The sequence below is a fragment of the Stegodyphus dumicola genome, chromosome 11 (assembly GCF_044657685.1).
Source record: "Stegodyphus dumicola isolate Sdum_Otavi_A_Nest chromosome 11, ASM4465768v1".
NCBI classification, from domain to species: Eukaryota; Metazoa; Arthropoda; class Arachnida; order Araneae; family Eresidae; genus Stegodyphus; species Stegodyphus dumicola.
The window spans coordinates 152,139,631-152,162,193 of record NC_140778.1 but is presented as its reverse complement, the minus strand read 5'-3'; the positions used below and the strand labels follow the sequence as shown (position 1 = coordinate 152,162,193).

The window sequence follows — 22,563 nt, the reverse complement described above, 5'->3', positions numbered from 1 at the left end:
GTTTGGAGTTGCTACATAACTATTTTTTAACAATGTATTGCTTTGTCTCATTAATATACTTTTTTGGACTTTTCAGTGCAGGTAAAATACAGTCAAAAGTCATTAATTCGGACATCCATAATCCTGAATGATCTGTAATCCGGACCTCAAAGCTAAAAACTTTCTGCGCATGCGCCGCGTTGACACATGCGCATAGGCGTTTACGCGTGCGCGTAAGACCTTTACGACTGCGCATATGCGTGTGCGCAAGCGCAGAATATGTTTTCGCTTGCGCGTTTAATGTATAACGGACGGTATAAGCTAAAATTCTCTAATTATCTATTTCAGTTAATGTTGATGATTGCATTGTTCCTTAATCTTCGAATTGGATGCGACTTATTATTTTTTGCAGACTGTAAGAGCAATTTTATAAAAGTAAACTTGAACTTTCGATTATGTCAAATAGAATTTCCGATGCTGGAGCTTCCAAAGGATCTACAAAACGAAAGTATGTTTCGATATCCATCAAACAAAAAGTGGAATTGCTGCAAGAAATGGATAAAGACATGAAGAAGGTGACAGAGAGGTTAGTGAAAACGAAAAAAATTTCGATTGAAACGAAAAAAATTCGACAAGTTAGTCGGTATTCTCGGCACAGCAATTACGGGACTTGAACAGAGGAACTTTGTAACTGAACAAGAAATTATGTCTGTTTATAGAATTAAAGAGAAAGTATTATCACATAAAATAAAGCAACTTAAACAACTTACATTGAAAGAAATGTTTAATAAAGTAAACAAATAAATATAAGCTTTTTTTTTTTTTTTTTTTGTAAATTTTGATACCCTTTAGATCATAATTGTTCTTTATTTCATAAATTACGGTTTCATATTTTTAATTTTAGAATTTCTGCCTGCCATCTTACGAGATTTAAACTGATGATCTATAATCCGAAAAAATCGATAATCCGGAATCGCCAAAGTCCCGACAAGTCCGGATTAACGACGTTTGTACTATTAATATAATAAATAATAATTTGTGGTAATATAATTTGCACATAATTTTATAAATTAGTAACATAAAAACATTAAAATATCTTGGCAGCTTTTTGGTATTAGTAAGTTACAAAATCACTGTAATAATTTAAATATAATTGTGTAAAAATATACACATAAACAGTAAAACAAAAGAAAAAGCTCTTGTAATTAGATTTTTTTTTATTTAAATACAAATATACAATTGAAGTAAAAATAACCATATGAATAGTATTCATATCTGGATTTGTGCATTATTATCATTTTATTTAGTACTTTAAACAGTGTAAAAGATTTTACTGCCTTTCCAGCTACAAACTGATTTTTCATTTTGTTGGGCTTGACTCCAAAAGTCGAAAATTTTATTGATGAAGCTCTTGCTGTGCTTAACATTTCAATGATAGTCAGTTCCCCCCTCCCTCCATACATCTTTTCTCAAGAGTTATTTATTTCAACCATTCAGGTGTGGTAACTGACTCTTACTTTATTCACAAAAAAAGTGGAGCATGAATTAAAAATCTTAATGTAATGCTGAACAAAGCAATTTCTGCATACTTTTCTTTAACTGATTCCAATGCTTGTTTTCACTTGCTACTAAAGCTTTATATTTTGGTTATAAAATATGTACTAAAACTGTGCTGATGACTGTAGATATTCATATCATGCTTTTTAAAAATGATTTAAACTATTTTGTGATTATTTCAGACTTTAACAATTTCAGCGTTACTGCAGTAAGCATTTTGGATTTTATCCAGAGTGACTAAAACTAACTTCAGATAAAGTGAGGGATCGACATTTTATTTAGCTACCATGTTAGGAACTGTTTACTGAATATTTTTGTCTATTACATCTTGATTCTGTTTCACAAGTTGCAAGATCGGAGATCATTACTTTAATCGAAAGTCTACGACCCTAAGGCCTTTACTTTCATATTTAATATATTAAATTGTGTAGCATAGGTAGTGAATTCATGAGAATTCAGCTAAGTGGAAAAACATATGCACTGCAAATGCTGAAAACTCAGAGGCAAGATATGGATCCAGGAGGTGCTGCCATCTATCGTCAGAATATGTCATCAAACAAAAGCATAATATTTCATATGGCATAATCTTGTAATAGTAAGCTAAGTACAGTAAATGAAAATAAAATAAATGAATAAAAATACTTGAGTAAATTAGAGCATATAATATGTTCAGTAACTATGTACAATAACTTATCAAATCCAAGGAACAGCTTACTAAAAACTGTGAAGATAAGCATTCTAATCCAAAATAACTAGATATAGGTTATTTAGAAATCAATATTGTGTAAAGTACTGATAATAATCAGAGCAGTACAATAAATAAGCATGTGAATTTATTTTAGTTCACGGCTAGCGAATAACTTTACTGCGGCCAGTGCAGTAATAAGTAATAGTTCACGGATTAAGTTTGTTGTCCGTTGGCTTAATATTGAGGTATAATTGATAAACATTTGTAATAAATTCTGTAAAGTCATCCTAATTATATTCAGAGTATCTATTTTCATTGGTATTTTCATTTTTCTATATAATGTTAGTATTACTTTTTAGCTACTGTTGCATAAGATTTATTACTGTTAAAAGTTTGTGATTTGTTGTTGGTATTAATTTAGAAGTCAAACAAGTTCTGTTGTTGGTATTAATTTAGAAGTGGTTATTGTTAGTCGAACTATTAGATTGACTATCTTTTTTCCCTGAATTGTAATTCTTAATAGAGTTTGCAGTTTTTGGTGTTACTTCTTTCATGGTGTTTCCAAGATGCTTGGGACAATTTTTATCACATAAAACATGTAATCCATTTCAAAGCATACACTGTTCTTGAACTTCTTTATTATTTTTGAGTGGGTATTCATAAGATTTGTGTGTTTCCAAACATCTAACATCACAGGGAGTATTTCAACATTCTCGCTGTGTGTGCTCATAATGCTGGCAATTAAAGCACTACACTGGCCCAGGTCTGCTTTTATAAAAAGGCTATTCCAACTCATATATCACAAATATATTTAACATCAAAAATAGTTTTTCCTTCTGCCGTGCTTGGAACTTCTACATTTTACGCTGGTAAGAATACAGTGATACCATTGCGCATCCGTTGTAATTGATTACATCTGATTACTGAAATATCCAGTTGAGTTAATTATTCTTTTATTTCCTCAGATGTAAAGTTGGAGGAAAGTCCTTTAATAACAATGTGGAGGAATTTCTCTGCATTTAACTTGAAAGTGTGGAAAGGAATATTTTCTTTAATTAATTTATTTTGAACTTTATGGTAGTCTTCTATGCTATTAGTTTAACTTCAAAATTCTATGCTATTAGTTTAACTTATTATTATGCTATTAGTATAATTTCTATGTTGTTAGTTTAATTTAGTATCATCTATTTTTCCTTCAATTTTCTCAACTCCTAGATCTTTTCTTTCCTCAGTTGTTTCCTAATACAATGTGAGTAATTATGATTGGTGGAATTCTGTCTTTTTTGCAAATTGCAAGAAATCTGGCCAGTTCTTTTTATAGCTTTTAAGACAATTGCATCAAGCTCCAACATACATCAGATGGTATATTTGGTTCTTTTCTACTAATGGGCTGCCACACAAAATCTAACCATATTGTGGAAACCCTAGCAATACATAAAGCTTCATGAAAAGGATAACTGTTTTATATACAATAAATAGATATATAATGCTTAATGTGCCAAGGCTGTGTACAATGCCAAGTATTGAATTTCTTTGATTTATTTTCACTCAAAACAAATCAGAGAATCAAATTCAGCGAAGAATGATTATTTACACTTCAACAGAAAACTAACAGAAAATCTTGGCCGGAAGATTACTAATAGATGTCCATTCTTTCCACTTGTTTGCAACAATGCTATTGTTCATGCGATGTAAACCAGATACTACATTTGGTGTAAAATCTGTTGTAAATTTACCATTATAAATGATTTAAGTTGCTATAGATGGAGGTGGCATCACCATTAATTTTAGGAAATTTCTGTACTTTGAAATGATGTATCTATAACAGGGATTCTCAATGATGTCGACCCTTTTGGGAATTGATAGCTGAATACGCAAAGGCAGTTGATTGGTATATCAAAATCCTATGGAATACAAAAAACAGTATTCATAAAACTTATAATTAATATTAATCGCTATATCATGTTGTAAAGACGAAATCACATAAAATAAATATAAGGAAATAAAATACACAAAAATGATTTAATATATTTTTTAATTAGTATTTTTATATATAAAAATGTTTTAATGCATATAAATGCAATACAAAAAAGTAAAGCACGGAATACAAGAAAATACAAGGGGGGGGGGAAAGAATGGAAAGCTTGTCAACCACAACAAAAATCTACTTGTTCTTTCATCTACTCTGACCATTGAAACTTGTTAAAAAAAGTGTGGTTAAACAGCAGTTGGAATCTATGATTCCTTTTTCTGAAAACTTATTTGTATCTGTAAAATTAAAATTATTAATAATAAAGCACATAAATCTAATAAACCATTTTTTTTTTCAAAACTTTTTTTTCATTTCCTTAGCCTAATTGTTATCTTTAAGTTTTGTATGTGCTGTCATTTGTATTATGATTATGTTGTATACTGTATATTACAGAGAAAAGTGCAAGAGGGTTGATAAAGAAAACCACTCTTTTAAGTGTTAAGGAAAGGGTTGGGAATTCCTCATTTGTAGCATAAGCAAATATTTATTTTATATTCTAGTTTAGATTTTTAAGAAGGTGTTGTTTTTACATATCATTTTAAATAATTTTACTACAAAAAATATTAAATAAAAATTTTAAATAATTTTAAATGATAAAAAAATTTAAATAATTTTACTACTTCTAAAAAAGCTTCCAGTTTTAAAATTTAAAAGAATTGCAGATTATCTTTGATTTTAACACTTTTCCCATTATTTAAAAAAATTACCGTGATTAAAATCATGATTTAATGGCTTGTGTGAAGTCATAAGTTGCAAACCACTGATAGGCCTCAGAAACAGCAGATCAGAATCATGCATATCTTGTAAATATGTTGAGAATGTAGCTATTCAAATGGTTAGACAGATGCTAGTTTTGGTAGTAAAAATCTCTTGTCTATGTCAGCAAAAGTCTTCTTGAATACTCATTTCATGGGCATCAAATTAGTCAATAGTTATGCAGCAAAAACTTAAAATGATGGTAGTTTACCATGGTTTTACTTTTAGCGTAGGATTGAAGGAGATATTGATACACAAAATTTTCACGATTTTTTACTTTTAATGAAAAAGGAGATATTGTTGTTCTTGGAATATTCCCTAAAAAGGCATCCTTCCTAGTAGGTAAATAGCTCTAGTGTATTTAATTATAATCAAGTAACCCAGTTCATTCAATGTCCTGTGTTTTCTAATGGTACTTAAGTGTGCCAGTAAACATCCAGTAAAAAAATTAAACCCATGGAAAATTCTCCAATGACTTTATCTATTAAAATAAATCATTTTTACAAAATTTAATGCATTTTTTTATGCAACAAGGAGATGTTTTTCTTAGAAAGTTCTTTATAAAGACATTCCTCCTTATAGGCAGATAGCTCTAGTGTATTTCATTAGAATCAAATAAAATATCCCAGTCCATTAAGTGTTTTGTACTTATACTCTAATGGTACTTAAGTGGGCCAGTGAGCATAAAGTAAAACATTAGACCAAAGAAAAATTCTCCAGTTATCTTATCTATTTAAACTAAGTGATTTTATCCATTTTGCTTCATGTCAGCTTATCCATTGTTTATCTCATTATGTGTAATGTAATTTGTAAGAAGCATAATTAATTTTGTTCTTTTTATCAAAAATGACATAATTTGAATAATTATTTTACAGCTTCAAATTGAACCAATAGGTAGCCACTGCAAACGTTCCAAATACAAGGGCATGCTTCATGCATTTCACTGCATACTGAAGGAAGAGGGAGCACAGGCTCTCTGGAAAGGGATAGTCCCTGCTCAGCTCTTATCCACCTCATATGGTGCCCTGCAAGTAAAACTTTATTTTTGCTGTTTGTATTCAATAAATTCTCCTTGTTTTGTATTTGTTGCATGGGATATTCTAAAAAGCTGGCTACAGTATTTGCTTGTTATCTGGACCTAATGTCTAAAATTTACAAACTTATTTTTTGGAATAATTCAAAAATAGCTATCTGTGTTACTAATGTTTTAAGTACTTAAGAGTCACACATAATGTGGGGAATGATAAGTGTAATATAAGCATCTAGTGGTTTTTAAAAGAGTGTTTCTTAAGAAATATGAAATTGACCAGTTTCCATATTTAGGAAATTTTTCTGTAAAATTGTGCCTCATTTATGCAAAATCACAGGTTTGGCTTATTTCAATTAAAAGGATAGATTGAAATAAAAAGCTCTTGGTAGATTGAAATGGATCTATTTCAAGCAAAAATTGCTTAGTGGTTATAAGTGTCTTGAATCACTTATAGCCACTAAGCAAATTTAGTAAGATTCAATATAAATGAATGGATTGAAGTAAAAAGCTCTTGGTAGATTGAAATTTATCTATTTCAAGCAGAACTTGTTTAGTGGTTATAAGTACAGTACAAAGTCCGAAATCCAGACTCATCGGGACTTCAACAATTCCGGATTTGAGATTTTTCCAGATATTAGTTCATCAGTTTAAATCTAGTGAGATCGCATATAGAAATTATAAAATTAAAAATATGAAATCATGATTTATGAAATAATGAAGTATTTATGATCTAAAGGGTCTCAAAATTTACAAAAACAATGCTTGATATTTATTTGTTTACCTTATTAAACATTTCTTTCAATGTAAGTTGTTTATGTTGCTTCATTTTTTGTGCTAATACTTTCTCTTTAATTCTGTCTTGTTTAGTTACATTGTTGAAGTCCTGTAACTTCTGCTTCGAGAATTCTGACTAACTTGTCAATCTAAATTTTTTCATTTTCGGTAACGTCTCTGTCACTTTCTTCACTATCGGTAGCGGTATTTTCTGGACCTAGGACCATACAACAGATTTCGCCCTTCATTAATTAACTGATTGATTATTGAGAAGCACTGTCATCACAATGAAAAACTTCTTTTATATCATCTTCATTTATTACCACTTCTCCATATTTCTGTACAAAATCCGTTAATTGAAAAATTTCACCTTTGTTTTGCGATATCTGAAAAACCTTTAAAATTGGTGGCTATCATCATTAAATTTAGCTATCCTTCAGTATACATATTTTGCTATGCATCATGAACTTAGCGACTAACGACAAATTGTTCTGTTAAATTTTATCTTGCTTCTATCGCACTCAGACATTATTTCTTGCACTGAGACATTAAGCCTGAATTGTATTAGTTTAGTTATTTATTATACTTATGTCTATTTCTTGCACATGCTTAAGGCTTATCAGAGTTCTGAATAAATAAATTCTCACATATATTTAAACTTATTGAGGGTCGGCACTAAATATCTTACCGCTTGATGCTGTCCGAGTCTTAAATTCTGCGACTCCGTGTGGCCATACGAGCCTGGCGCTGGGTTTACGTGAATAACAAGTCAGTTATTAATTCAAATAGCCCTAAATATAATCTTTGATTATCATCATCAAAATCTATTTTTAGCATATGGGAAAGAAATTTTTGGAAAATTTTTCCTCGTCAACACTTTTTAGCGTATTTAACTTGAATTTGTAATCATCGCCAAGCGTAATGTCAACATAAATGGTTACACTACTCCTTTATTATTCAATTACTAATATAAAAAAAAAATTGTTTAGGCTTCACTACATGAGTCATTACTCAAGTTGTCATGTTTTAATAACCATGCGGTGATGAAGGAAAGTATAATAAATAATGATTCGCCAGGTTGCCATAAGATCAACGATGTGTCTATACGGAATATTTCGGTTTGCGATGTGTGCCAAGCAGATATGCAGCAACAGAGCCAAATTACTGATCATATCAATTTATGATAATATGATTGTTTCTTCAATAACAAGGTATTTTATTTAGTGTGGAAATGAAATTAAGAATTGGGACTTTCCAGATGTTTTATTATGCGCGGAGGAGGAAATCAAATGCTCATGCATAGAGCCTATGAGAAAACATTGTTGGTGGTTTTGAGATCTGAATTTTAGATCATTCTGGATAATGGACTTCCGGATTTCGGACTTTGAATCAGGGTGAAAATATTTACCTCCTGATTATTTTTTAATGTTATTGTTGTTATTTATTAGTATTGGGCATCTATATGTAAAATTTCATTACAATAAGCTAATTATCTTCAAGATTGCATTATTTGTATTTGTGATTTTAATTGGACACCAGTCTATCTTCAGTTATAAAACTTCTTAAGAAGTGCTTCCAATTCCTGTAAACTTCCAATTAGAAATTTCTCGACGTAGAAAATTTTATAAAAACTATTTCAGTACTGTTGGTGAAAAAAAAATTATAATACCTTCATGGGATAAAAACTCCACTTAGTGTAAGTTTCTGATTAATTTTCAAATTAATGTTTTCTGGGCATCTTGCTCACTACATCCTGGGAGTTCATTTTGAATGAGTATAGCAGCTTGCCCTGGAAAAGTTTGCTAGTTGATTATGAATTTTGTTTCATTTGGGTTGGTAATACAGGTTTTGATAGCTTATATTCATGCTTCTTATTGGTGCAATGCTGTTAAATTGCAGCTGTAAGTAATTTAAGAAAGACCACTTTGACACTAAAGACAAATACAGATTGGAAAGAATGTTTTTTATGTTGTACAGTAGGATACTCACTTTTGCACATCGATATCTAAATTCAAACTTGGTACGGCATTTATGCTGAAGCCTCTTATCAAAATGTAAGCTGCAGTGTAGTTTTATGCAATAAAATGTTTCCTGCCATGTTTAAACTAAGCACAGGCACTTGATATTGTTACTTGTGTACGGGTTCGTTATGAAATGAATGCACAAGTCCGATGAAAAATTAACAAAAATTTATTATTATCACAAGAAAAATGCTTAAATTTTCTCAAATTATCATGCAGTGTAACAATATCTCACAGTAGTTATCTTTTAACTACTCAAATGTCCAATAGAACGTAATTCAAAACAGCTAAAGAAAGCTAATCTGCGAATTTGCTACAATCAACAAGAGCAGTTTTCTAAACAACAACAAACTAAGCAACTACTACGAACTGAGATGTTTTCCTTCTTTTATAAGATTTTAAAAATCACGCGCTAGAATTTTCTAGTACTTTCTCGAAATCAAAAAGAGATATTTATTTATTTAATGCATGCGTTCCTTGTATTTTCAATTTTCTCGTTTAGCTTTCTTTTAATATTCATCACGCGCTGCACTGCACAAGAAATAAAACCATTTAATTTATAACTGAACTAACATTAGCTTTTTAAATATTAAATTCGTAACAATATGTTATGTCATTCTTCATTTTATTGAAAGCATGTTTTAAATTGTCTGCATGAAATGTAAAGCAAAAAATTGAGGATGATCAATATAGTGTCTCATGGTGAATGTGTTAATTTCCAAGATTAAATTTTCTAGAGATGCCCCCTTCCCATTTTTTTTATAAATGCGTGTTTTATATATGTGTCTTTGCATTTGTGATACAAGTTAAATTTTTGTATTGTGTAATAATTATACAATGTCATATATATATATAAGTAAGTATATTTTTAGTTCTTTGCATTTGAAGTCTTAACACAACAAGCATCAGATCATCTACCAAACAGAATTCTCACTGATGTAAAACCTATAGTAAATTTTACTTGTGGAGCACTTGCTGGATGTATTGCAACAACTGGCAGCTTACCATTTGATGTCATGCGAACAAGATTAGTTGCACAAGGAGAACCTAAAGTAAGTCATATGATATATCATCGTTCATTTGTTACTGGAAATATTATCATTAACCCTTTTGTGATTGTTATGGAGAAGCCATTTTAGCTATTAGGGTATATAGAAGACAGAACTCTCAACTTTGACTTAATCGTAGTGTGAATTGAAATCCACAATGCAGGAAAAATGTTAGTGAGAAATGAATTAACCTTAATGCTTCGTCAACTTCCAATTTTGATGGACTTGTCACAACTTTTAGTTTTTCTGTTTTTGTTTTTTAGGCTGTTTAGAGGTGTAAAATCAAATTATTAAATTAAAATATTGTTTTTGAAAGTGTGCTTTTAACCCAGCAGTAGACTAGGAGCAGCAGTGATTTTTGACAGTTACAGGTCTTGAATAACAATGCCTTCCAATACGTCATAGTAATTGCCTACAATTAGCAGTGATCCAGTTTATTGATTACTTTCAATAAAAAACAGGATTGTTTGAGAAATAGCCCTAGAATTTCTTCTTGTGGTTACTTTGCATGACTGCAAGAGTTTTGTATGCTAGTGTCTAAAGCTATTGTTCTGCGTTCATGTTTCCATAATCAAGGATTTCAACTTATTACTCTATAATACATTTCATGACTGATCTTTTTCTGCCTACATCCCTTCCAAGAAAATCATTACTGATTTTTTTTCAGGACTAGAGAATGTCCAAGTTTCAACACTTGATAGCAGTTTTTTTTAATTAATAAATGTTATGTACAGGGTGTTTATAATTAAAAAAAACTGTATTTCAAAGCCTCCAAGCCCTCCTACAGGAGAAACCAATAATCAGAAAGTTGTGAAACTTTGTAGTGGACTTAAGGAAGGGATGAGAATGTCTGTCAGTGGGGAAAAAAAAAAAAAAAAAAAAAAAAATTAATTACAAATAATGTCACCAGAGGGCATTTTACTTTGAAAGCCTGTAGTAAAAATGTAAATCTTTGTCGATGTCATGCAGCAGCTGTTGTAAAACCTGGAAACATTAGTGGAGACTTTGGTTTTAATGTGCTTGTTGTCCTCAGTGGTGATAAGTGTACCAGATCGGCTTTGTAGTAAAATTGTTTTACCAAAACAGCAATTCCACAATAGCTGCTTTACGGAAATTTCAGACTTTGAAGGGGATTCTAAGAGGTCAAATAAATGTTAAAATCCTTTGGAAAATGATAACAGAATTTGAAGAAGCAGGATTGTTTTCTGTTTGTCCTAGAAATGGAAGAAAACCTTCAGGCTGGCACCAGTGTCTAGCCTATAGCAGAGATGCTAGATTGACCATGCTCAACTCTCCATAAGTTCTTGTGGAATATCTTCCGATGTTATCCTTACAAATATTCACTAGTGCAGCAGTTGCTTCCACATGATTTTGACTCTCAAGTCCGGTTCCTGTGGTGACACTATTTGTAACTAATTTTGTTTTCATTGAAAGACATTCTCATCTTTTCATTAATTATACAACGTCAGATATATATAAGTAAGTATATTTTTAGTTCTTTGCATTTGAAGTCTTAACACAGCAAGCATCAGATGTCACAAAATGTCACTTTTCTGATCACTGGTTTCGCTTGTAGGCAGCTTCGAAATAGGGTTTTTTAATTATAGACTTCCTGTATAGTTTATAGTGTATTTATATATAGAAATAGTTATTTGGCAAATATAAATTGTGCTTTAACTGACAATGGCAACAATAGTAACCTACATCTGGTTGCTAAACAAAAAATGGTTGTTTATAATTACTTAATAATAAGTGAGGAAGTAATTCAAGTAAAGAATTAATATGCCATGCTAAATCTAGTGTCATATTGCACTTAACACTTTTTTAAACCATTTATGTGCATAAAATATGATAGACATTCTTACTAACAATGCAGTCTTATTAATTTTCCACTAGCACTGTTCAGATGGAATAAAAACTATCATATATAATAAGATTGTTGCATATTTGTCTTCTGCAAATTTGTCTGCAAGTAATATATTTTCTCTTTAGCAGCAACATTTAAAATTTTTTCCTCCATATACTTCCTATTCTCTAAAAAATATTGTTAATATTTTGCAATATATTATAACTACTTATTTCTATATAGAAGGTACTATCTACAACATTGCCTGACATGATTGAACATTAGTTAAATGATTGATTGTTATTCAATAATAATTCAATAATAATATATTTATAAGTCAAAAGCATGGAAAAAAAAACAGAAATGCTGAATCTGAATTTAAAAGATATGATTTTTTTTTTTTTTTTAAGTTACTGCACATAACTAAGGTCATTATTACGGCTATGACTAATAGATTTCAGTGAAAATGTTTTTCATACTGACGTATAAACAATAAAATGTGTTTGTTTCATACCCTGTTATTGCATTGGTGGATCTATTATTAATTTTCATCTTGGAAAATTATTAGTTTTGGTTCGTATTTTCTATTGAATGCTTTGGGACTAAAACTGTTCAGTAGTAAATCACAGTTTGATTTTAAAAAATGTACTTTTTTTGTATGCCAGTCTCTTAATCTTGAGATTGACCTACCTGAGAGCTTTTGAAAAAAATTCTGTGATTGGCATAGACATTATTAGTCCAAAGGGGCACAATTTGTCCTGAAGGACTATTAATTTCATTTTGGCATTTTGCATAGGTTCACTATAATTGTCCGATTCACTTTTCAAGTTGTGGCCACCAAATATTAGAGCCCTGTATTATATTTAAAGAAATTAAATAATGAAGAATCTGCATGAATGTATGTTTCTTGCATTGTGATAAAACGACAGTACCTAGAGCCATCAAAATTTGAATAACATAATCTTTCATAGAATATGGGCATGTGGAAGCCCTAATTTGTAATCTGAAATTTGTTTTATTATTGATTTCATGTTTGTAATACTTCAACGAATTTTTGATTAACAAACTAAATTATTTCAAAGCGAGCAAAAAGAACGGCGCATAAGACTGTGTATCGGAAATTCTAAAAATATGCTCATTTTAAAATTATTTTGCGATATTGCTGTTGAACTGAATTTTATGGTTTGATTACGTAGAACATGATATTTAATAAATAAAGGTAATGCACAAAACGTTAAAAAAGCACCCTTGGACGTAATTTAAAATCTGAACCCTTTCGAATTTTTTTACTTTTTATAAAATTGGTTTAATTTTTTTAATGTGTCAAAGCTGTGTGAGGTATTTTATCTATGCAGAGCAGATGGTTGTCCTTAGACGTTTTTAGGAATATTTATATTATTCATTAGGGAAACATGCATTTCTACTCCCGGGAATAAAACTGCAGAGCTAGCAGTGCTTCATATTTGTGGCCACTCTGTGATTAGTCAGCTGTATAGATGTAACTGATTTGCAATGTAGCAACTCTTCTATTTATATAGTGCATACAAGCATGATGAATATAGATTATCAGGAAATGTTAACTTCTCTTGAGTTATGGATCCCTCAAAAAAATGTATAATTACTATGTATCCCTTTTTTGTCTGAAATTTAAATGTGTGAGATAAATACTATTAAAAAAAAGAGTATTATTTATATGCATATTTGTTACATGAAATATAAAAATTTAAATGATTAGTTAAACAATAAAATATTGACAAAAGTATTATTTAATATAAATAAAAAATCTATTTTTTAAGAAAGAACATCTGAATGAAATCACCTGCAGAATGGAATTACTGTCAAATATTTTTTTATCCTATTTTTATTTAAAATATATCATTCACATTGTTTCATTTGGCACAAATCCAAATTGCATTAGGTGTCTATGTTCTCTTCTTACCTCTGAAAGAAAATGAGTTGAAAACTAAAGAGATTAATATTCTTTAATTGGCAGAATAGAAACTAATTCTGATTATACTTGAGTTAGTTCAACTTAAGGTTTAACTTTCAATCTCTCAAAGCAAAAATGTCTTTGCATGTCATGCACTAGTGACAGAAGGATATTAGGTTCTGGCAATTTTATCCAATGTTTGATTCTGGTGGGAATAACTAGTTTTATTATGCTTTTGGTATTTTCCTTATGATGTTAACATAAGGCAGGGTCTTTTAACAAGTTATGCTTAATAATCATGAGGTTGTAATAAATACCTCACATCAAGCTTTGCCATAAATAAAGAACCTCATAATTTGCCTCGTGTTTTTTAGATTTGCCATAAATAAAGAACCTCATAATTTGCCTCGTGTTTTTTAGATTTGCCAGCTGGCACTTTTACTGTCAAATGTGCTAGGCTTATTGCATATCATCATTCTTATAAATAAGCTGCAAAAGAAGACATATATGAAATTCTTTAATTCTTACTAATAAAACTTTTAAAAACTTATGGTATCATAAGAAATTTGTTGGTAAGGAAAAAAAAAACCTCATATAAAATTATTTCATTGTCATTGAATTGAGTGCTTATAATGGTTTTCATTGTTGAAGTTGAATGTGTGAAAGTTAAGATAATGTATATTATTTATTTATTAATTTCTTAATGTTTTAAAACAAAATCTTAAAAGAGATTAGTTCATTAAAACATTATGAAAGTAAATAATATTGAATTAATCTGCTTGCCAGATTATTTTCGTATTATGTTTGATACTGAATAAACATTTGCAATAATTGTATGCTATAAAATTTTGATAAATACCTTTTTTCCCCTCTGTCCCTCTCTTTATAAATCACTGTTATCAATTCTATTATAAGTTATATTAATTCATGTATGATACTTTTTTATGACTACTGTGTATAGAACTGAGCATTTCTTTCAATAGAATCTCATTTAAACAATAAATACTCTTATTAAGAATTGAATTTTTACTTTGAAAATCAGTGCTCTGAATTCTCTCAAAATTATTGCTTATAAACAGAAATTATAAAATATTCAGTCGGGATTTTATTCTGCTGAGGATGAAAAGTCTTTCTGATATAATGTACTTGTTTTCAGACTTACAAGAATATGTTCCATGCTGCTACAGTCATGATTCGTACAGAAGGTCTTCTCAGTTTTTACAAAGGCCTGTCTCCAACATTGATCCAGATAATGCCAAATGCTGGAGCACAGTTCGCATTTTATAAATTTTTTCAAGGGTTGTGGGATTTTGTTTTCCAGAAAGGCTCATCTCAGACAAGTAAATATTAAAATTTTGATTCATGAAAGAATAAAATGCCATTTGAGGTTTTGCATGTTTTATGTACTTTTCAGATCTAAAAGGCTAAAGCAGAATTAAAAAACAATTTTTTGTTAGTAAAATACTAATGTAGTTTTTCAGAGTAATTGATCTTGAGAAAATGAACAAAATGGGTAAATCACTATGCACATGCTCTTGAAGGGACTGAATGCAGTCAAATGTTAAAGATTTTAAGGGTATTGTTATTTGGTCAAATTATATATGGAACTAAAATATGCAGTGATGCAGCAACTATGCCAGAATATGAAAAGTAAATAAATGACCTTTTTGAACTTAGACAATGTCGATTAACTGTGATTTGGCATTCATAATTTAAAGATAAGTCAATAAAAAAAATTGTTTTCCTGTGTACATTTATTTAAAAAAATTTTCTTGCAACAAAGAAACCACCACCATTTTTTTTTTTTTTTTTTTTTTTTTTTTTTTTTTTTTGGTCCCTTCATGAAATTTTCATGAAGTAATAATTTTTGGTGCATTTTAATTATCTGCACTTCTTACTGAAAAGTTGACAACTTGTTCGTGAGTAATTTTTTGCCAAGCTCATGCATGAAAGACATCAGCTATTTTCAAAATGGCAGTGCATTAAGAATTCTATAAAAGAGCAGTCAATCAATAAAATTTAAAAAGCAAAAAAATGTAGTAAAAAAACACTTTACCTTTTTCAAGAAATTCTTTTTTGCTCTGTTCTTACTATATATACAGTGATCTGTTTTTGCTTAACATCAGACAGTTGCACATATTTGGCATTTTGCAGAGGCCAAGAGAGACATACTATGCACATATCTGAGTTGCTATATGCCGACATTGTGGGTTGCCTAATAGTAACTGACTCGTGAATACTTTTATTCAATTTTTTGATGGAGGTGCACTCGATCAGAAAGTACCACTTTTTTAATTTTTTATAATTAAAAATATTTTTCTTTTACTTAATGTTAGGTTTGAAATGGCAAAAGTGTAATCATTTAATCTAATCATTCATTTGTTTAGTAAATATAAATTAAAGTCATTATGATATTTCATTCCTGGCATATAATTTGAATAGTCTGTTTGGAAGATAGTTTTTTCAAACAAATTTATGAGGGATCTGAAGTTTTTTCAAACAAATTTATGAGGGATCTGACATCTTTCTGTCTTGTTAGTTGAAGTGTTAAACAAACATTAATTTACATGCCACAAATTATATATATTCTCTGCTATTACTGCATGAGTTACATATACATATAAAATCAATTTCCAGTTAGCCAGGATAGTACTGAAAATGTTGTCTATAATTAACTCATATTAGTGGTTAATCCAGGGCAGTCAACGAACTACAAAAAAGAGGAGTAACCCATAGTATAACAAACATTAAAATGTTATCAATAATTTTCAACTATATTTTAAGTAGCTTAATCTGAAAAATAAGTTCATTCATTTAAGCAAATTTTAAAAAGTAAGTTTTGTTAAGTATTTAAAGAAAAGGTGGAAGACATGCTGAAAATAATAAAAGAATAACATCATTAGAAATTTAAAAAAAAAAAAAAAGTTAAATTTAAACTAAAGCTAAACATCTGTAAACATCTTAGCATCTGTAAATGTGTGAAGCGTCTGGTATAACTTTAATTACCAAACTTGCTTATAAATTTTTAATGCAAATCATTATTATTTGATAGTACAATACTCCATTTTTAAAATAGTATATTTGTCTTTTATTCTAAATACAATAACTTTTATTTGGCCATATGATCTATTTTGAATTTAGATTTTTTAGCACTTACTCTTTGCATTTTTGTTAGAAATCATTTCATTAATTGGGGTGTATCAGTAGGTGAAAGATTTTAGAAATTCAAAGAGAAAAAATGACAAAGGATTAAGCTTCTACTACAGTTTCATTTCTCATACCAGGAGAGTTTAATTAAATAAGATTGCATTATAAATTATAAAAATTTTCTTTTAGCTGTGAGAATAGAAATTATGTAGTAAAATGTTCAATTAATTAATTTCTGTTGTAAAGTTGAAACTGAAGGTGTAATATATCTTTGAGGATGGTAGATTAATATTAAATTAAAGCATTGTTTTTAGGTATATGAAAGTAAGTAATAACATCATCATAATCACTCACTAGAGTTATACAGGGTGAGGCACGTAAAACCAGCTCGTTGTAATATCATGGTATATTGTGTTTTTGGCAACAATTAAATTATTTTCGGCTTCCTATTAAGGGATTGTGATGTGTGACTTGCAGGTGCATGTGTAATGCATACGCAGCCAGTGAAACCTGTCCTAACAAGTTGAGAAGTAGGTCTCGTTTTGTGAAGCCAGGTGACTGTGTGATAATGCCATATCCGATAACTGCCATATCCGATTGTTAAATTCTTGTTAAAAATATATTAATATTTATATTGTTGTTCATATTCAAAACATTGCATTTCATTTTATTTGTTGACTTTGTTTAATCATTGATTATGTTCATCTATTGATGTCTCATGAAGGAATGGGCCAGTTTTATGTGCCACACCCTGTCTGAATTTTGCCTTGAGCTTATGTCAAGTCACAGAAAGAAATAAAGCAGAACTGTAAATTATTTAAGTATTTATTTTGTAAATGTTTGTAAGAAAATGGAATTAACTTTTTGTCCCACATTATATTCTAGCTGCTGTTCAGAGCAGTTGCTGTGGTGCAGCGTCTGGTATAGCTGCAAAAGTACTTGTTTACCCTCTGGATTTAATAAAGAAGAGGTTTCAAGTACAGGGATTTGAAGAAGCTAGGAAAGCATTTGGAGCTGTTCGTCGATATACTGGTGTGTTACATTGTGCCTCTTGTATTCTCAGAGAAGAAGGATTTATTGGCTTATACAAAGGCCTGTGGCCTAGTGTATTAAAAGCTGCATGCACTACAGGAAGTCACTTTTTGTATTATGAAGAAACATTGAAAATTCTGGCTCTTTTTCACAGGTAACTTCAATTTGGCATGATGTGAATGTATGAATGCTCAAAATATGTGAAGTCTACCCTGAACTTGAACACCTTTGCTTCTTTAACCAGAAATTGTTCGCGAAACTTCTTTATGTGTAATATTTTATTTGTTATTTGTGCCAAATATTTGATTTTTTTATGTTGCTAATTTTGTTTAACATAGCTAGAACTGACACAACAAGTGTCAATTCAATTCAAAGCAAGGGAAAAAATTAAACTATATTATTTGACTTAGATTTCTCTGAAGCTAACTGAAAGAAAGACATTTTAATTTCTACATCTCATGAACTCTAACAGATTGTGAAGTTCAAACTAATTGTCAGATTATTTTCGGTAATACTATGCATTTTGAGGCAGGCTATCACTCTCTATTCATCAGGAAAAAAAAAAAAAAATATTTTATTAAAAATTTTATGAAGTATTAGAAAAAAGATTTTTTCCCTCCTCTTTTTTTTTTTTTTTTTTAGACATTAAAATTAAATCCTTGTGTGAATTTACATGTTTAGTGCTATTTGTATGAGAAGAAAAATATTTTTTCTTTCATCATACATTATTCATTAATACTATAGATCAAGTATTTGCAGAAATCTAGACAAATCTCTCTGTTATGCTTTATCCTGCTAGAAAATATAAATATTGTACTATGATAAAAATTGGATATTTACGAGTTAACTGACAAGAATTCCTGCTATTAACACTTATAAATAGATATTATGACTATCATTGTATCTTTTATAAAAACTGAAATCTGATATTTATAACATCATATTATAATAATAACTTGCAAATTGTAGAAGTGCGTATCAAATTAATCCTCTGCATACAGCTCCCAGAATTTGAGCAGGGTTATCAAGTTTGTCTGCTACTATGGTTTACTTAAAAATCACAAAGATTTTTTCCCATTGATTTTTAGCGTGGATCCTGATCCTTCTTATGCAGGGTAAAAATGTTCTAGCATTGATTATTTTGATTCTAAATGGCTGTGCAAGATCCATTTCATTCTTGAGCATTAAAGGCTTCAAATTTACTCATTAAAATATTCTAGTAATGCTAGCATGGGCTGTATTCACCTTGTAGAAAGACATTTTGCCAGCTATATCCATGAGAAAATTAGTCTAAAAATGTGTGGTGTATGTTTCTTCAAGAAAAATAAAAATGGAAATAAAATATGCAAAGAGACTTACATTTGGTATTGAAAATGTCAAGTTGGATCGAGCCAAGGTTCAAAGTTTTTCACATGCAAAAAGTTCTGTATAGTAATAATAAGTGAGTAAATTATTTCTAAGATAAATATGAACAATTTGTAATATTTATGAATAACTAAAACTTTTTGTTATTCTAAATATTTCTCTTTTTGGTATGTATATAATTTAATATAAAGCAAAATTTATTTTTTCTTCCATTTATAAAAAAATCCAAAATTTGTTTATCCAAATCTAAAATTAAAAGTATCGTGTATATTTTTAACTTGCTAATTATGCCTCTGAAATCGTGTACACCTTATTATCTGTAATTTGAAACCCCAAGAAACATTTAAAATTCTTGTATTCTTTAAAATAAAAGTTATTTCTTTAAAATAAAAATGCATTGCTAAAGATATCAATAGTAATAAATGTAGATGGAAAATATATTCCCATATTTCCAAACTGGAAAGTATAAAAATTTAGTTGTAAGCAGAGGGTTAAAAAAGAAACTAATTATGAGCAGCAATGGAATGCAGGAAAAAAACAAGATGGCTGTCACCAAAAACACAAAATATGATAATATATACTTGTAATTACTTACTACTCATAATAATTATTTTCATTTCCATGTTGAACATTAGGTATTTTAATAGTAAATGCTATCATTTAACCTGTAAATACTAAAATTGTCTTGTACAAGACAATTTTGTACTTGTATGAAGTTTATAATTGTTGTTAGATGAATAACTACAAAGTCTAATACATTTACCATTATCGCACTACAGTTAACTGTATTGATAAAAAGGCGTATCATTCATCAAAACTGATAAGCTATACATGTGCTAGTTAGCTTTAGATTATAATATATAAAACCAGCATTTAGTAATTTCTGCCTTATGAAGTGGAAAAAATGCAGTAATAGATAGTATTTGTGATCTAAAAATAATCCAGAAGTCTAGTCCCTTTTTCAGTTTCATCTCAGGATAAATGTGGCTACGTGCAATATGAATTAAGAAATGAAGCCAACTTTATTTTACTTCATTTCATTTCTAATGCTTTGAATTATTAAATAAATTAGGGCAATCTTTTATAATTTTCTGCCTTCAAAGTAAAAACAAATATAAATTCAAAATTTATTGATATTTTTTAGCTTTTAAATTAATAAAGGAAACAACACTAATTTTGTGTGATCATTCTAAAATAGGCAGTAATTATAGTTGCATCTTCTTTCCAATGCATGATGTAAAACAAATAATGTTAATAATGAATTTAGATTATCATAGATTTGCTATAATAATCTTGTTTGTTGTGCTAACTTTCATATAATAGGTTTGCAGTTTATTTTAGTTTAACACTGTAGTCAAACCATTTCATAAACAGCATTCATAAATGTACTTTATTAAAAAAACAAATATTCCTAAAGATGTATTTAAAAAAAATTCAGAATAATTTTATTTGCATTTTTTCAAGTCATGTTCAATATTTATACTGTAATATTTGGTATATAACGTGTTTTAACCCTTAGAATGGCACTGCTTTTTTGATCTGCTTATGAAGACTTGTCCTTAAACAGCTTCTGTTTTCATAAATTTCAATTCATTAAGATAATTTTTACATTATTAAAGAAAGTAAGAAGGCAAAATATTTTAAATTATAATCTAACACAGTACAAAGTCTCTAATCCGAACGTCCATTATCCAGAATGATCTATAATCCGGACCTCAAAGCCACAAACTTATGCATGCGCGTAAAGCTTACCATGCGCTCTTCCGATAGTGAAGAAAGTAACAGAGAACGTTATTGAAAACGAAAAAATTTCGATTCACAAATTACTCGGTATTCTCGACACAGCAATTAAGGAGACTTGAACAGTGGAACTTTGTAACTGAACAAGAAATTATGTCTGTTTATAGAATTAAAGAGGAAGTATTAGCACAAAAAACGAAGCAACTTAAACTACTTACATTGATAGAAATGTTTACTAAAGTAAACAAATAAATATTAAGCTTTTTTTTTTTTTGTAAATTTTTATACCTTTTAGATCATAATTGCTCTTTATTTCATAATTTATGGTTTCATATTTTTAATTGTATAATATCTGCATGCCATCTTACCAGATTTAAATTGATGATCTATAATCCGGAAAAACCCCTAATCCAGAATCGAAGTCTCGACGAATCCGGATTACGGACTTTGTACTGTATATACCATGTGACAAAAAATCTCATGACCAGATAAATGCGGTCACGACCCTCAGAGGGTTAATTCAAACTGTTGTAGTATAAGTCTGATTAAAAATTTCCAGTTTCAGTTGATAAAACAATTTCATACATTCAGTAAAATGTTTTAAATTAATGTTTGCTATAAAAAAAAAAAAAAAAAAAAAAAAAAAAAACTATATTGGGAAATATATTTAGAGTTGAAGTATTTTTTCCTTCAGTAACAGTCATTACTCTTTCAAAAAGCTTTCCATGAATTTGAAATGTTACTGATAGCATGGGCTTACGGTCTTCCACAAGAATTTTTATGAAGTTTATCACTGAAGTTGAGTGATTTGATTTGGCCTTAAAACAAAGATGATTATTTCATCTGTAAAAATTTATAGTGTGCTTTATAGATCTAACAAGTTTTTTGATGCTTCTTTCATGTGTAGGTGGTTTTTTTTTTTTTTTTTTACATGGTCATTATCATCTTCATAAAGAAGCCACACTAATCTCATAAAACTAAGAACATAGAATATTCTAGAAAGAACTTAGAACATAGAACTTATTCATTTATAAGAGCTTTGAATTTTTGGTATTTTTGTTGGTGCTTAAGTATTTTCCTGTTGATTGTTTTCGATCAACAGTAAGGAGTGCAATATTACCAAAGTTATGCTTGTACTCATGTTGAAAGCTTTGAAAGGCTGTGGGATTCGGGAAAAATGTCTTAAAAAAACATTGGGCAACTTTAGGGCACCTCATACATTTGTATTTAAGTAGCCTTCAGTTCACAAAGAAAGTGACTAATTCGTTACTATTGTTTAAATGCAATTAGGGACTTTTATTTGCTGGAATGATTGGCATAAGTTTCGATGAATATGATTGTCAAATGATCTCAAAACCCGAGATCATATCTGTTTAAATTTTTTATATACTATATCCTTAACCCGTTACCTAATTATTGATTTTTCTAACTGAATAAAGAACATGTTAATGTCTAATTTTCTTATTTATGTAGATAACATTTATAAACTTATCTGTTTAAATAAAGAGTGTAAATCAAACATTTGCTGGTATGATTGGCACAAGTTTAAATGAATCTTCGATAACCTTTATGATCAGTAGGAAAATATGTAAGTACCGATTTTTCTAAGATATTTTT

The 22,563-nt window shown here is 29.4% G+C and overlaps 1 protein-coding gene across 4 annotated transcripts in view; it reads left to right on the top strand.

Moving 5' to 3' along the window:
* LOC118196348 (mitochondrial thiamine pyrophosphate carrier-like) overlaps positions 1 to 22,563 on the top strand; it is a 44,301-nt gene that overhangs the window by 4,963 nt on the left and 16,775 nt on the right. For all 4 annotated transcript variants that reach the window (XM_035367781.2, XM_035367782.2, XM_035367779.2 and 1 more), the window contains exons 3-6: positions 5,888 to 6,043; positions 9,710 to 9,889; positions 14,819 to 15,002; positions 17,695 to 17,995. In XM_035367781.2, coding sequence (XP_035223672.1) covers positions 5,888 to 6,043; positions 9,710 to 9,889; positions 14,819 to 15,002; positions 17,695 to 17,995 — 821 coding nt within the window. The remainder of the gene's footprint in view (positions 1 to 5,887; positions 6,044 to 9,709; positions 9,890 to 14,818; positions 15,003 to 17,694; positions 17,996 to 22,563) is intronic.